Raw genomic sequence first — 16,895 nt, 5'->3', positions numbered from 1 at the left:
CCTGGGCCCCCTGCTCATCATCACACTCCAAACCCAGCAACATGCCTGCTGACACAATAACTAGGATCACTCTGGTCCCAGTGAGTTTCTGCAAACTGGAATTTTAGAGCCAGAACTGATCTTTGGGTCATCATCTAGGTTGGCTCATAGGAGTTACTTTATCTCCTTTATATCAGAAATGGCCCCTCATCGATGAATTTTTTAAAAAGCTCTTCACTAATTACAGAAAGTGAAGCGCATACGGTTAGAGCAACCATAACTTGTAGCATCACCAGTCAAGAATAGCACTGAAACATATACATGACCATATGTAAAATAGATAACAGAGTCTGAGGTATGAAGCAGGGCACCCAAAGCCAGTGTTCCGTGACAACCTGGAGGGATGGGGGGGCATTCAAGATGGAGGGGACACATGTACACCTGTGATCAACGCATGTTGATATCTGGCAAAAACCATCACAATATTGTAATTATCCTCTAATTAAAATAAATACATTTCAAAAAAGCCAGTTCTCAGCACCCAGGAAGTGATCACTCAGGAAGGGATATCATCTCAATAATCCAAACCCCCCAAATTTGCCACATCAGTTTTATTATCGCTCTTCTTTGGGGCTAGAGAAGCCAATGACCTGGATGCTCCAGATCCTTACAAAATATTCCCAATTCAGGCATGGCACTAAAACCTAAAAAGTGCATATTCTGTGCAGGTAGAGAGGATACAGGCAGTGCTACAAGCAGGTGTAAAGGATTATGTCAGCTGTCCCACCTTTTCTGCAAGAGCACCTCTGTCTAAATTAGCCCAGAACACTCTCCCTTTTCTTTGAAGTTGTAGCATTTTTTCCCTAACAATCCTTAGCCACTTTTTATTGGCTGCACTACCCTGCTTGCAGGATCTTAGTTCCCCAACCAGGGGTCAAACCCGTGCCCCCTGCAGCGGAAGCACAGAGTCCTAACTGCCGGACCCACCAGGGAAATCCCCTTAGACACGTCTTCCAGGCCACCTCTCGTGTATATGTCAGGCCTCCACATTGAGACCGACAGCTACAGGAGTTGAGGGTCTGTGACTACGTCCTTATATGCCCAGAGCTCAGGTCTAATGCCTGGCACAGGATAGATAATAAGGCGTCGTTACAAGCCAGGTCAACACATGCTACAGGCAGCTGCCCCACCGTCCCTTCCTGCAGATGCGCCCAGAGCTTGCCATCTATGAGAACAGTGATGGCAAGGAGGCAGTATGCGGTTTGGACTAACCCGGCCACCAGGCCCTTGAAACCTGTACTGGAACTGAACAAGAGTGCTTCCCCATGCTGTGAGCAACTAAGATGAAGCCTCGGAAGGAGCAGATGCCAGTCGGGGATGGGAGAGGCTGTGCCAATCCCACAAAGGTCAGAGTGGGTGGAGAGATGACAGTGAGAACACATGAGTCATCTGTCTTCCACATGAGCTGCAAAGGGAAAAACTGAGAAAGACAGGAGGAAGAAAGAGGGCTTCCTCCTCGCTTCTCCCTCTTCAAGGGTGGACTCCATTTTTTCCCGCCCCTACCCAACCCTACAAACCTCTGTTACCTGCAATTACTTCGAAAATGCTATGGTAGTAACAAAATAAAAAAAACAAAAACAGTAAAGTACATAAACGAAAGATAAAGATACCGAGGACACACAGATAAGCTCCATCCGCTTTGTGACTTAAGGCCCACAATACAGATTTTATACATGTATCTCATATATGCTTTGTACATGTCATATGTGGTATACATATATATGTATATGAGATATATACATGATATATAGGCATTTTCTAAATACATGATACATCATTCAAAGACTCAAAGTCCTAAGACACTGGAGTAAACAGAAACAGACCTGGCCCTGCTTTTATGGTGCTTGTAGTCTGGGGTGAGACAGACACTCAACCTAGTAAGCAGGTCACTATAAATCTCCGGCTGTGCTCTGAAGGAATGGGGCCAGTGAGAGCCCATGCAGGAAAGGACGCAGCTGCACGCTTATGTTACAGGCAGCCTCCCCCTGGGTCAGGATGCATGCTCACCACTCCCAGGGCGTGAGGCTTGAACCGGGCTCCAAAGAATCAAACAAACAGCAGTAACTCCAAGACAATATATAAACATAGCAGGGGCAATGTGTGTGCAGATTATACAGCTATTTCTAAGAGCATGAAATGAGGGATATTTGGGAAGCCTTCAACAGGTGTCATCAAAACTTGATTGTGGAGACTTCCCTTGTCGTCCAGTGGCTAAGACTCCATGATCCCAAGGCAGGGAGCCCAGGTTCAATCCCTGGTCAGGGAACTAGATCCCACATGCCACAACTAAAGATCCTGCCTGCTGCAACTAAGACCCAGCACAGCCAAATAAAATTTCTTCTAAATTTGATCATGTGCTTCTTTGTTCTGAGACTTAAAACACTGTCAGTGAACACACCAGAGAGAAATAGAGCTTGTCTTACCAGTGCCATTTTCTTAGGACCACAGTGCTGTGGGATAATTCCCATTAGGTCTGTGGATCCTGAAGGTACAGTTGGGCAGCGTATACCACCTCGTGCCTCTGGGACACTCCACAGACGCAGCAACAGAAGCACCATCCCCAGGTACTTAGAAGCCAGGTTCAACACTAAGCTTTCTGGGACTCATACTGATGTTCAGAAAGAACTAGTTTGTGGGATAAACTGTTATTAAAATGGGACTCTGATGAATAGACCTCATGATTGCATTAACCTTGTTCCCAGAGAAAACCATCCAAAACTTCCCATCCTTCCTCTGAAACTTATCTGTGTCTCTTATCAGGCTATAGTCCTTTGGAGAAACGCTCTGATACACTTCCTAAGGGGAACATCAACAATTGTTTTGTGAGCCATTTTCCTCATAAGAAACAACCAACAATAAGATTATGGCCTGACTTATCACCTTAACTGAGCAGACTAGCTTCCTGTGGGCCCCAGTGGGCCTTGCCAGCCTCATGGATGTGGGTTCTTAGCTGCCCTCTGGGCACCAAAAATGCTGCTGACCCCTTTCAGGGTGGCTCTGCTCCCGTTCTTCCCCTCTGCCAACCTCCCGGCCCCAGAGTTTAATTGCCACAACCCCTGAGGTCTATCTTCCTGTTTCACCTTAAGTCAGCTAATCCCCAAACATTACACCACCCGCACACGCTGATTTACTCCCCATATCTGAGATGCTGCACTGGTCATTTTCTCACCTGAAATGCTTTTTCCTGCTCTTGGCTCAAACAGCTTTCCAGACCCACCTGCTCCATGGAGCTTTATGATAAAGCAGCTCCCGGCCTGTCTTATCCCTATAATTGTGACAGCCCCATATACACAGCTGTCCAGTAATCCATCCACTCAAGATTTTTTAAAAGCACCCACAATCCATTCCTGCTGTTCAGCTGTAACTGTTTCCACTTTGGACTCCACTTTCTAATTCCTATGTCATTTTCACAGTGTCAGAAACATGATACGTGTTAGCCATTCAGTTGTGTCCAGTTCTTTGCAACCCCATGGACAGTAGCCCACCAGGCTCTTCTGTCCATGGAACTGTCCAGGCAAGAATACTGGAATGGTTTGCCATTTCCTTCTCCAGGGGATCTTCCCAACCCAGGGACTGAACCCAGGTCTCCTGCATTGCAGACAGATTCTTTATCATCTGAGCCACCAGGGAAGACCAGAAACATGGTAGAGTCCCGAAATGCTGCTGAAGTATGAAAAAAATAAAGCCATAAGAAAAAGCAGGAGTGTTGTGTATTAACAGTTGGGCACAATGTATTTATTCACAACTGTCTTCACTTTGACCAATGTGACCAAGCGCCTGTCACGTTCCAGGCTCTGGCCTGGGCACTATGGTCTTCAGTTGGAACTTACTGCATGGATTTCCCAATCAAAGATGATGGACTATAATGCCTTCCAATAAATAAGAAAACATTTGGGTGTGCCAGCCTTCAGAAAATGGAAAGATGAAAAGCTGTGCCAAAAGTGGTTTGGTTTTGCTTTTTTTAACTCCTCACCACAACATAAGCCAAGTAGCAGCATGCAGGACAGACATTAAATCAGCTAGCATTCTGTTCTGAGGACATCCTAGAGGGACAGTGCATTTATAAAGCACTATCCTCTGCTTTGCCTCCAGATAGCACATAACAGCAAGCCACTTCAAACACAGTGGAGAATTCACTCCCAGAGGGTCCTTGCATGCGTGCTAAATTGCTTCAGTTGTGTCCAACTCTGTGCGACCCTACAGGCTGTAGCCAGGCTCCTTTGTCCATGGGATTCTCCAGGCAACAATACTGGAATGGGTTGCCATGCCCTTCTCCAGGGAATCTTCCCAACTCAGGGATTGAACTCACATCTCTTATGTCTCCAGCATTGGGAGGCAGGTTCTTTATCACTAGCACCACCTGGGAAGCTTGACGAGGGTCCTTGATGAGCCTCAGAAAGACCCACGTCAGGGACATGGGTCAACACCGCCATCCACAGGTGCAGCTCAGAGTAGCGAGGAGAGCTGGGCAGCAGCCAGCAGGCAGTGAGGACTGAGGTCCTAACACAAGGTCCTACCAATATGGAGTTTTTGAGAATGTATCCTTTTCATTGCTATTGTAGCCAACATCATTTGCACCTTCCCCCTTTCAGACTAAGATGATAAAAAGGAAGAAAGTCCACAAACATTAGAACACATTTCTCAGCCAACTAAGGCTATGGATTGGAGATGTTGGGATTTCAACTCTCCTACTCTACAGGAGTGTGGAAAAATCCAAAGTAGTGTCAACATTTGGACCCAGCAAAAGGTGTCTGTGTCTCTTCTCGCTGTGGTTTGGGGGAGTCAGGAAAAGGAGAATCAGTGGTGCATAACCATCTACGGATTCAAGGTCAGTTCTAAATGGGGAAGAAAACACATATTACTCAGCTGAAACTTACTTGTGGCTGAGGTCCTCAACAAAACTTACACATACACACAAAATCAGTAACAAGGAACAGTTTGCTGGGAACGAATGAAGGCAAAAGGAGAAGAGGGTGACTGGGGATGAGATGGTTGGATGGCACCAGCAACTCAATAGACATGAGTTTGAGCAAACTCTGGGAGATGAGGAAAGACAGGGAAGCCTGGTGTGCTGCAGTCCATGGGGACTCAGCAACTAAACAACAACAAACTGCCACCTAGAAACCTGGACCAGTTTTGCAGTTTCTGTGACTCTTCTGAGGTCCACTGGAAACCGCAGATAGCCCATGGCAAGGACATCTCAGTAAGCTAGAGCACTCTGAGGAGAGAGCCCAGTTTCAGGACCTGGGACAGGCTAGGAGGACATAGCTGCTGCGGCGGTGACAAAACAGCAAACAGTTCCCAAGCCCTCTGAGGCACCAAAGCCTCATTGTGGAGCGGTGCCAGGCAGGTGAGAGATAAAAGGCCTAGGCTGCAGACAGGAGTGGTGGGAAAGATGGGCGAGGAGCCAGGGCTGGACCAAGCAGCCCATCTGGCCCACAGCAGGGGTCAGCGTGAACTCAAAGAATTCTGGAGATGAACCGAGGCCTTGCAACCACCTAGCCCAGCCTCTTACTTTACAGAAGCTGAGAGCCATTCAGCAACTTGTTCAAGGTCACAAAACCAGTGAGTGGAAGATCAAGGGCCAGAATCCCAGCCTCCTGTTTTAAAAGACGAGGACACAAATGTTATCACATCTTAACTAACTGCATCAATTCCTTTCTGTGTTTTCAAATATGTGTTTGACTGAGTATCTGGACTGAGACAGAGAGGCAGAACAGTGTGTTGTGGTGGTAAGCCCAGACTCTGGAGCCAGACCTATCAAGTGGAGGTCATAACAGCTCCTACCCCATCGGGTTATATGCCTGCCCCATGGGGTTAAAAGACCCTGACGTTGGGAAAGATTTGAGACCAGGAGGAGAAGGGGGGCAACAGCAGGTAAGATGGTTGGATGGCATTATTGACTCCATGGACGTGAGCCGGAGCAAACACCCAGGAGATAGTGGAGGACAGGGAAGCCTGGCGTACTACAATCCATGGGGTCAAAAAGAGTCAGACACGACTGAGCGACTGAACAACACTGGGTTATGAAGCCTACTGAATGATAAATGGAAAATATAGTGCCTGGCACAAAATAAGTGCTATATAAACGGTAGGAAGGAATTTCTTTTTAATTTTGTATTGGACTCCAGTACTCTTGCCTGGAAAATCCCATGGATGGAGGAGCCTGGTAGGCTGCAGTCCATGGGGTTGCGAAGAGTCAGACACGACTGAGCGCCTTCACTTTCACTTTTCTCTTTCATGCATTGGAGAAGGAAATGACAACCCACTCCAGTGTTCTTGCCTGGAGAATCCCAGGGACAGGGGAGCCTGGTGGGCTTCCGTCTATGGGGTCACACAGAGTCAGACACGACTGAAGCGACTTAGCAGCAGGAGCAGCAGCAGAGCCAATTAATGGGCTTCCCTAGTAGCTCACGTGGTAAAGAATCCGCCTTCAAAGCTGGAGACCTGGGTTCAATCCCTGGGTCGGGAAGATCCCCTGTAGGAAGGCATGGCAACCCACTCCAGGATTCTTGCCTGGAGGATCCCCATGGACAGAGGAGCCTGGCGGGCTATAGTCCATGAGGTCACAAAGGGTCGGACTAAGCAACTAAGCACAGCACAGAGCTGATTAACAATGTTGTAACAGTTTCAGGTGGACAGCAAAGGGACTCAGCCATACACATACACGTACGGAAGGAATTTCTTAAGGGGGAATAACCCTCATCCTAATGTTGGTTCCTCCCAGCACACCTGCTCTCAACCCCCATTCATCTTCGTCACAGGTTAAGACCTTGTTCCTACAATACTTGGGACTAATGCTTCTAAAACTTCACACCTTTGTCTCTCAATCCATTCAGCCCAACCCAGTCAGATGTTAGAGATAAACTGGCCAAAATGATGTGAGAGGTGAAGACTGGCTATTACTCTCCAGGCCTACTACCCCTCAGGTTTGCATTCCTGAGACCCTGGACTAAGACGTTACCTCTTTCAACCCTCACCTCCTACCTTGCTGGCCCACTCACTCCCTTGGACCTTGGATTCTCCTTTTACCTTCATCTTGTCCTCCAGGCCCTCAAACCTTCTGTGATTCACCAGGCCTTCCAGCCTCTCAGCTGCCAGTCCCACCTGGACCTCTTGGCCAACTGTCTCCGTGATGCTGTTAGAACTTTTTATGGATTCCTGCACCCTCCTCTCATGGAGAGATCACACCACGTCCCTGCCTTGCTCCTCAGCTGCTGAACCTGGTAGAGAAGGTCAGGAGACCTTCCACTACAGACCTTCTTTCATGGCTAACTGACCACCTGCTTCATTCCCAGAGTCCACCCCATTCCATACTCCTCTAGCTCTAATGCTCTGACCATGGCCTTTGCCTCAGAGTTTACCAGGGATGTCCAGGCCACCAAATAGCCCATGTGTCAAGCACTCTTCCGGATAAGGCTATCAAAATTTAGCATTTGAATTCCTTGGGGATATGGTTAAACCACAGACTCTAATTCAGCAGATTGGACCAGGTCCTGAGATTTTTCTCAGGAGCTGCCGACACTCTTGTTCCCCAGACCCCACTTTGAGTAGCAGAGTTCTAGGGATTAATATGTTGTCATTTTGGCCCCTAAGTTGTGTCTGATTCTTTTGCAATGAACTGTAGCCCTCCAGGCTCCTCTCTCCATGGGATTCTCCAGGCAAGAATACTGAAGTGGGTTGCCATTTTCTTTATCAGGGGATCTTTCCCACCCAGGGATCAAACTCACATCTCCTGCATTGGGAAGCAGATTCTTTACTATCTGAGCCACCAGGGAAGCCCAAGGATTTACATACATGAAGTTTAATGTGTGTATTTTCCTAGACATATTATTTTTAGTCTTCATGACAAACCTGTAAGAGAGGTATTAGTGCCTTTTTACATGTGTAGAAAATGAGGTTCAGAAACCACTGCTGGGGGGCAGGATTCAAACGGAAGGCTGATTCCAAAGCCTGAGCCCTATATTTTTCCTCTCCCTAAGTGATTTTGAAGAGCAGAAGTAGCTTAGAAACACACACGTAATGTGTTTATTTGTAATACAAATTATTGAAATCTCAGCTGATGAAGATGGGAGAAAGATGCGTTATAAAACTGACCTCAAATCCCCATGCTGGAGATTCCAACTAAAAGCTGAAGGCCTCAAAGCAGCTGTCAGAGAGGTTAATTCCACAAGTCAACGTGGACGAGGACACCCAGTGGAACACGAGACAAACTTTTAAAAATGTACAGAGAATGGAAGGGTGTTGACCTCTAGCGGACATGTCTGGGGACTCTGCTGCCATTCTCGGGGCTAAACAGGCTGAAAGCACTGCAGAAACTAGGTGCCCCACACCTTACAGCTCCCGCCCCGTCCCCATAACCTCCCCATTTCCATCCTCTCCGCAGCCTCCAAATATAAGGCTTCTCTTTCTCTCTCTGGTTTCTTGCAGCCCTTGAGCACTCTGTCCGTATATATGTTGTGCAGTCCTCAGTCACTTAGTCATGTCCAACTCTTTGCGACCCTAGACTGTAGCCTGCCAAGATCCTGTGTCCATGGGGATTCTCCAGGCAAGAATACTGCAGTGGGTTGCCATGCCATCCTCCAGGGGATCTTCCCGACTCAGGGATTGAACCCAGGTCTCCCGCATTGCAGGCAGATTCTTTACCAGCTGAGCTACCAGGGAAGCCCATATATATATATATATATTACTTATTTGTGGCTGTGCTGGGTCTTCATTGCTGCACGGGCTTTCTCTAGTTGCAGCGAGCAGGGGGGATACTCTTCGTTGCAAAGCACAGCCTTCTCATTGCGGCAGCTTCTCTTGTTAAGGAGCATGGGTTCCAGGGTACGTGGGCTTCAGTAGTTTTCGTTCCCAGACTCTAGAGCACAGGCTCCGCAGTTGTGGCACACGGGCTTAGTTGTGCCACAGCATGTGGGATCTTCCCAGACCAGGGATCGAACCCGTGACTCCCCCACTGGCAAGTGATTCTTTACCACTGAGCCACTAGGGAAGCCCACCGACCAGTTGTCCTTTAACAAATCGACAGCATCCACCTCTGCCTGGCTTCTGACAGTGATCCCCTGGTTCTCCTCCCTGGACTACTCCTCGAGAACTCTCCCTCCCCTTTCCTGTCCCCTGGCTACAGGCATTCCCGTGAACTCGCCCTTGACCCTGGCCTCTATTACCCAGTGCAGGTGGTGCTGCACTTTCTGGGACACCACCAGCCACGCATCGAGTCCATCCTGTCCCATCCTTGCAGGGTAGAGCTGAGCTGGCTCTGTCCAATGCAGCATCCCCAGAGCTGAGAACAATGCTTGGCCTGGAGCTGTAGGTACTCTCTCAATATTCGCTAAATAAACCACTGAGCGACATGCCAGGTCACTTAGCTTCTCATCTTCCATCTTGAAACTACTCATCCCAAGGCCAGGCTGGGGCTCAGGGGCTGCAAGGCTCTCCCCGGGTAAGAGGGAGACTGCCAGTCTCATCTGATCACAGCACACACACAGGAAACGGTACTAGCTCTATGGCTGTCAGGGTAGACAGCACTTCTGGCTTTGAGGCAGCTCTGACTTGTGAGTTCCAGGGGCTGAGGGTGTCAGCATCACGATACACCTAAAACCCACTTGAACCCATGTGGGTCCCTTACCATGGCCCACAAGCAGGGAAGTTTGGTCCAGGCTAACCCTAAGTAGCAACAAGGAAGAACCATTTTAAGGGTGTTCTTGGCTTGGTGTCACTGTTTATGGCTGTGCTGGATCTTCGATGCAGCTTGTGAGCTGCTCTCCAGCTGTGCTGCTCGTGCTTCTCACTGCGGCGGCTTCTCCAGTTACGGAACGCAGGCTCTAGGGCACACGGGCTTCAGCGATTGTGGCCCTCGGGCCCTAGAGCACGGTCTTGGTAGTTGTGGCACAGGGAGCCAGTTGCTCCGCAGCACGTGAAGCCTCCCTGGACCAGGGATGGCACTCATCTCTCCTGCATTGGCAGGCAGATTCTTAACCAGTGGACCAACAGGGAAGTCCTGCTGTCACTTTTAAGGTCTGAGAAGTAACCCATTGCTGCTTCTATTTCATTCGGATTCCAAGGCAGCACCCATTCTGAAAAGTCCCCTGCACCCTTACGTACAACGCTGTTCTTCACAGTTCTAAGGCAAATTCATCCTAGACAAGAGCAACTCTAAGCCAAACACTGTTTCTCCAATGCCCTGCAACATCCTGAGGGATGTCACTGCCTTCACATTCAGCCACTTATAACAGTGCAAAGTAGGATGCAGTTGAGGTCCCAGAGCTTAGCGACCACATAATCCAGTACGAACACACTGCGAGTGTTGGGGGGAAATCAACACTTCGAAGAACACAAATCTGCCCACAGTGCCAGTATCTCTAGATCCTGGAAATCACACTGTTGGTCCATGAGAGTGTTAACTGCTGAGTCTAATTCTGTTGCTTCACAAAGACTACAGTTGGTATGGAGGAAAACATTCCAAGATCTAAAAAGCACTGGGTGTGCCAACTACAGCACTTTGCCTTTTCCAGAAGATAAATTATGATGAATTTTCTGCCAGTTCAAGTTATTTGCCCAAAGCAGAGCGTCAAATGGCCTTGCTACCCTGCCTTTAAGGAACCAAGGCAATTAAACCAAACAGCTATGAACTGCCCTGACAGCTTCCCCCAACTTTATTTGATAAAGTGAGACACAGACATACACTGACAGATAAGCACACACCTTCTTCAACTGAGACACAGCGCCAGTATGGAAATGTACATTCAGTCTACGGGGTAGAAATCAACTCGGCAGCTCGGCACAGCAACAAAATAGCCCTATACATGCCGACTGGCCCGACTGCCTTGTAAAGAATGATTGCCAATGACTAGAGTTCCTATTCGGCAGGCTAATAAGAATAATTATAGCCAGGGCAGGCATTCATCAGCTTGGCAGATACAGGAATTCTGTTAACAAGGCTAAAATGAGAGCTGAGGACTCTCTGAAGGCCACGGCACTTCAAAGACAGTGGAGCTGGACGGATTGACTAGGGTTCCTCCCGCCAGCCTTCCTCCTCCAGCGCTTTCTGGAGGAAACTGCAGTTTGGTCCCTGTCCTCTGAGCAGGGTGGTGATGCCTTAGGGATTACAGAGCTGCCACATCTCTCAGGTGCATCCTGACACGGCCCCTCCCTTCAGGAATCCTGCCTGGGCTGCACTCACCCCAGACCTTCCTCTTTGTACATTTGCTTTCAAACCACTTGTATCCTTTTTCACTTAAACTAATCTTGCAGGGTACACAGCCTAAGACGATGGCATACCTCAGTCAATCCTAGCTCGGCAGAGACCAAATTTGGGTCCTGTGGTCAAATCCTGGCTCAAGTATGGATTGGCTCAAGTATGAATTCAGACAAGTTATTTAATGTTTCGGGCTGGCAGTTTCCTCATCTGTAACGTGGAGAAAATAGCAGTACCTTTCTCAAACTGTTGTCCAGAGAATTCAACAGTCTGATGCTTGGTGCATGTTATAAATAGCAGCTATTATTACTCTGTGCCTGTTCTGAGGGGAACTCTGTGCAGAAGCTATGAAAAAAGACCAAACAGCGCTTCCCTGATGGCTCACTGGTAAAGAATCCACCTACCAATGCAGGAGACACAGGTTTGATCCCTGATAGATCAGGGATCCCACATGCCACAGAGCAACTAAGCTCATGTGCCACTACTATTGAGACTGTGCTCAGTAGCCCTAACTACCGATCCCGCGAGCCCTACAGCCCAGGCTCCACAACAAGGGAAGTCACTGCATTGAGCAGCCTGTACATCACAACCAGGAGTAGCCCGCCCACTCTCCACAGCTAGATAAAGCACTCAAACAGCAACAAAGAGCCAGCACAGCCTTAAAAAATAAAATTATATACATAAAAATCAAACACAATAGTTAACATATGGACACATGTACATTATATATGAGCGGCTATGCCAGGGCAGTGGGAGGGTGGGCACATGCATCCTTTTACCTTATATTCTTCATAAATGACACGAGACAGCCGGCTGTCCCCCAGATCTGTTCTTCTCTTCTTCCACAGTGGTCAGCACACTGCTACCAGCTTCCTCTGCATTTCCCAGCCTCCCGAGTGGCAGCTAGTGTGGCCTGGACCAAATCCTCTGCCATGAAGTATATGCAGAAGTGAGAGGAGCCACTTCCGAGCTTAGCCCAGGAAGCCTCTAGATAGCCTCCTCCATGTTCTTTTCCCTTTGTGCTATGCGCTCAGCCACTCAGTTGTGTCTGACTCTCTGCAACCCTATAGTCTGTAGCCCGCCAGGGTCTTCTGTCCAGGGGATTTTTCAGGCAAGAATACTGGAGTGGGTTGCAATTTCCTACTCTGGGGGATCTTCCTGACCCAGGGATCAAACCTGCATCTCCAGTGTCTCCCGCATTGGCAGGCAGATTCTTTACCACTGAGCCACCTGGGAAGCTGGCGGGGCTGGAAAGGTGATGATGACAACCCAGGTGTACTTAGAAACTACGGGATGAAGACAGCAAAACCATCATCAGCCTGGGAGCTCAGAATGCCCATGTGGAACAGCAATCCCACCCAACCATTTCACTGGAAACATCCCCAGCCCACTCCCCATCTCCCAAGAACAGCTAGGAAAGACACTTCTGTTGTTTGAACCACTGTGCTTTCAGTCTATTTGTGAGAACAATTCAGCCTACCCAATAGAATAATACAGTACCCATCTATGAAATCTGGATTTTGAAACAGATGTAATGTTTTTGTTGTTTAGAAACTATTTTGATGGATTTGCAACTTTTAAAAGATGCACATGAAGAGAGGATCTTAATCCCTCTCCAGTCTTCATACCTCCCACTCTCTAATTCACGCTGCACACTGGGACTGACCTCCTCAAACACATCACCATGCTGTATCAATCTCACACTGCGAATTTTCAACGGCAGACCATAACCCACTGATAAAATGATACATACATGCATTCATTCAGGCGGCCAGTATTTACCAAACCCTATTCTGTGCCGTACACTCAGTATGAGGAATACTATAGTGAACAATACCGGCCGGGTCCCTGCCTCATGGGATATAATCAGAGTGGGGATTTAGAGCAGGAAAAATCACACACAGTGAGATAAATAAGTGCTCTGATGGGAGAAGCACAGTTGTGTGGCAGTACCCACAGGCCCATTCAAATGGCAAGGACTTCAGCCCTGCAGGAACAGCTTTCAGAATCCAACCCAGACCCACTTTTCCAATTTGCCCTCCTAGTGTATCCTCCTCCCTCCTCCAGTTTCATGGAACTTCCATGCCTTTTCTGAATGAACCATGTCCTTCCACTCATCCACACTGGATGCCTTTCCCCAGAGCCTGGAAGCCTTTCCCATCCTTTCTCTCAAAATACTAATTATCCTCAAGGCTCAGCTCAAATGTCACCTCTTCAGCAAAATCAACCTCAATCCCAAGTCAAAATTAATCATCCTCTTCCTTGTTTCCTACCAGTGCCTGGTTTCTATGTCAGGTATGTCATTCTGGCTTGTAGTTAGCTTTTATTATTAACTGTCCGCCCATCCCAACTGACCACTCAGTGAGACGCTATGTCTTGGTCATTTGTCTGGGGCACTCTTATTGACACAGTGGGCATTCAAGAAATGCTGTATTAAATGGATGGATGAGACACAGGCCCTGGAAGTGAAAACCTGGAGCTGAGTGTGTTCTGCTGTGATCGTGATAGGTACTCATTTAGAGAAGCTTTATGGAGGAAGCAGTTTTAAGGGGGAAAGGAAATAGACAGGTAAGAGGGGAGAAGCAGGAGACACTTTCCCAAGTCATGAGAAACGGAAAGGCCAGAAGGTTTACATACATTCAATGTAAAGGGTAGCAAACAAGCTCCTTAGAATGAGAGCATCCCTACTCAGAGACAAGTAGCCGGGGAGAGAGCACAAGGGGCAGAACATCCTCAGAAGAAAATCATAAGGGATCAAGGAGTCAAGATGGCACCTCCAAAAACAACCTGAAGGGAGGCCGGTGGAAAAAGTCAGACAGGAAGGTGTCAGATCTACGTGGGGAGCTGTAAGAAGTGAGGCTAGGACAGGAGCTCTAGATAAAGGAAGAACAGAAGATGCTGGAGTCTGCACTGTGGGAAAAGCGACAGAGTTGAGAGACAGAGTGAATGGGGAGGTCAAAGAGAGTGACAGTAAGATTACGCCCAGGTTGCAATACAAGAGGAAAGATGATCTAGCTTATCAACATACTGGGTGGCAGGAATCGGTACAGCGCAGAGTATCACAGGGAGGGCATCTGGGAGGTCAAACTGAAGCCACACCAGGTGAGATTCGGTATGGCAGAGTTACCACGTAAACATGAAGTTCAGTAGCTGTTAGGGGACAAGGCAGTGACCAGTGAGACCAGAGACATTCCCTGTGCATAGGTGACATGAGACGTCCAGCCAGGCAGGGCGGACTGGTATACCTTAAAGCGACCCCAAGCTGGGCTTTCCCCACTTACGTTTTTGCTTTTGTTAGTCTCTCTTTGCCCTTTCTCTCTTTTCCTCTTACCACAGCTACTCAAGGACATTCTTTTCAAATTTCTACCTGGCCCCACCCACTTAACTAGTGCAAGGGTTGTGAATCACACAACTCTAGGGAGGGTCATTCACACAGGCAGGAAGTGACAGCAGCTCCTAAAGTTGTTCCTAGAGTTGTGCAGTGCACAATCAGTGCAACCAGTGGCCGTGGCCCTGCCTGACCCAGACACATCAGCCAATTATGTAATGGGTGTGGGCTATCACCAGCGGTGTGCAACAAAGGGAAAATCGACCAGGGTCCCAGAGTGAAAGGAAGAGAATAAAAGCACTGGGGTCTGAGAGCACAGAGCAGATGCCACAAAACCAAGGGACAGGTGTGCACGCTTTCTGCACCTGGTGGCATCTAAAGCAATGTGGTGGCTGGGTGAGCTCTCTTAGGGAGGAAGTTCCAGAAAACCCCTCAGAGGGGAAGGAAGTAGCAGCTAGAAAAGCTGCCCCCTCAGTGGCAGGAGTAACAGGGGTGGGGACAGTGTGAGACCTGATGCCAGGCTGGGAGTGGCAATGGAAGGCCTCCACTGGGACCCTCTGACCATAAGTGCAGTGTAGTCAATTAGCCTGTGTGCAGCTGGGGCCTGGCTAGGATAGCCACCAAACACTGTGTGGCTTTATAAAAGATTCAGTTCTGCCATCTCCAGGGGTGAGGAAGAAAATCCCCGCGCAGGTCACAGGATTCCTTCTGTTCTGGTTGACACTGACTCAAGGCTTCAAGAACAGTTTTTAAGACTCAGCCTCCCTGATCCACAGTGGGCACTTAATAAGCAGAAGATTTCTGTGGCTGATAACCACTTGGTTACACTAATATAACCACATTATACGAGGTGAAGATGGTGTCTGTGTGTATGGAAGATGAGGGCGGGGGGAAACACCAAAGACTCCTTGGGTTGGGTGGAGGGTGCTGGGTCAAATGATCAGGAGGCACCGAGGTTTAGAGAGTGTGGAAGACAGGGGACAGCAAGGGAGAAAAGTAACAGGTAGGAAAAGTTGAAGAACCCAAGGCACCCAGGTCTTTGTGTGCAAATATGCAGCGAGGCAGCTTCTACAGGCGCTGAAGGAGAAGACCGAGGCAGAAGAGCTAGTTACAGCTAACACAACGGAGGGCCCCGCACACCCATTCTGACTGTAGCGCTCGGGGCCACCCGGTGACCTTCGGAGAAGGAAGTTGGTGGATCCTCTCGCTTCCCGGGAAAGGCAGCTGGGCGCGGGGTAGTGTGTGCGGAGCGCGGTTCTGCCGCTCTCGGCCATGGCGGGGCAGATCAAAGCCGCAGATTTCCGCTCGCAAGCCCGGGACTAGGGCCGGGACCGCAGGCACCTTCCGGGCCGGGAGTTCAAGGTGAGCCGGCAGCTGGCGGCTAACAGGTAGGGAGGGCCGGGGGAAGCCGGCCGCGGGCCACTCCCCCCGCACATGGGGGCGAGGCTCGGCCTACAGGACGGCGACTCGCACCCCGCGCCCGGCTCCGGGCGGCCCCGCGCCCTCTCCCCAGCCGGGCCCTGCCTCCCGCGGAGCCCGGCCAGGTCTCCCGGGAGCGGCCCCGGCCCCGCTGGCGCTCCAGGCCGCGCGCGGCAGCCGCGCCCCGCCGGTCCCCCCGCGCCCGGCCGAGCCCCCTGCGCCTCACCCGGCCCCGCGCGCACTCACCCAGCGACAGGAGCGCCAGCAGCAGCGGCCTCGGCGCCGGGCGCCCCATGCTCGCCGGGCGGGCGCGACTCTCCCCCTCCTCCTCCTTCCCCGCCGCCTCTCCTCCTCCTCCTCCTCCAGCTCCGGCTGCTCCAGAGTCAGCGCTCCTCCGCCTGGGCCGCGCGCCTGCTCCGCTCTCCTCGCGAGCCGAGAAATCCCAGCGCTGGGGCGGACGTGCGCCCCTCGCCCCGCCGCGCTCCCGCCCGCCTCCGCCCGCCTCCTCCAGCCGGCCGGGCACCGGGAGCCGGGCGCCAGGGCCGCCCCGCCGAGCCGAGCTTGCAGCCCCGACCGCTTCCCGAAAGCAGGAGGGAAGAACCGCAGCACCCGCCCGCCCGCGCCTCCCATCCGGCGCTTTGCCAGCAACAAACACAAACTTTCCCAAGCCCCTCCCCGCTCCAGGTAACGGAGGCAGCGCTGGGACCACCCGCTTAAAGGGGAGGAGGCGTCGGAGCCCACCCAGCTCTCCCCCCTCGGGGCCCCAGCCCCGCCGCAAACTTTCCTCCGACCTTTAAAAGTTGGCCTTGGAAAGACTCGTCTGGAAATCCCATCGCTTGAGAGCCATTCCGAGCCACCTCGCGTCCCACCACTCTGGAGTCCCCACGTGGGCCTCCGGGTCCCTCAGCTAAC

At 50.2% G+C, this 16,895-nt stretch overlaps 1 protein-coding gene across 1 annotated transcript in view; it reads right to left on the bottom strand.

Annotated features, from left to right (window-relative positions):
- Positions 1-16,552, bottom strand: part of PTGFRN (prostaglandin F2 receptor inhibitor) — an 83,291-nt gene extending 66,739 nt beyond the window's left edge. Inside the window, exon 1 of the mRNA XM_055402069.2 lies at positions 16,230-16,552. Coding sequence (XP_055258044.2) covers positions 16,230-16,278 — 49 coding nt within the window. The 5' untranslated portion in view covers positions 16,279-16,552. The remainder of the gene's footprint in view (positions 1-16,229) is intronic.
- Positions 16,553-16,895: the final 343 nt, after the last annotated feature.

The sequence above is a fragment of the Moschus berezovskii genome, chromosome 4 (assembly GCF_049115385.1).
Source record: "Moschus berezovskii isolate FMDL1 chromosome 4, NW_MosBer_1.0, whole genome shotgun sequence".
Lineage (NCBI taxonomy): Eukaryota > Metazoa > Chordata > Mammalia > Artiodactyla > Moschidae > Moschus > Moschus berezovskii.
This window is presented reverse-complemented; position numbering and strand designations above follow the sequence as displayed.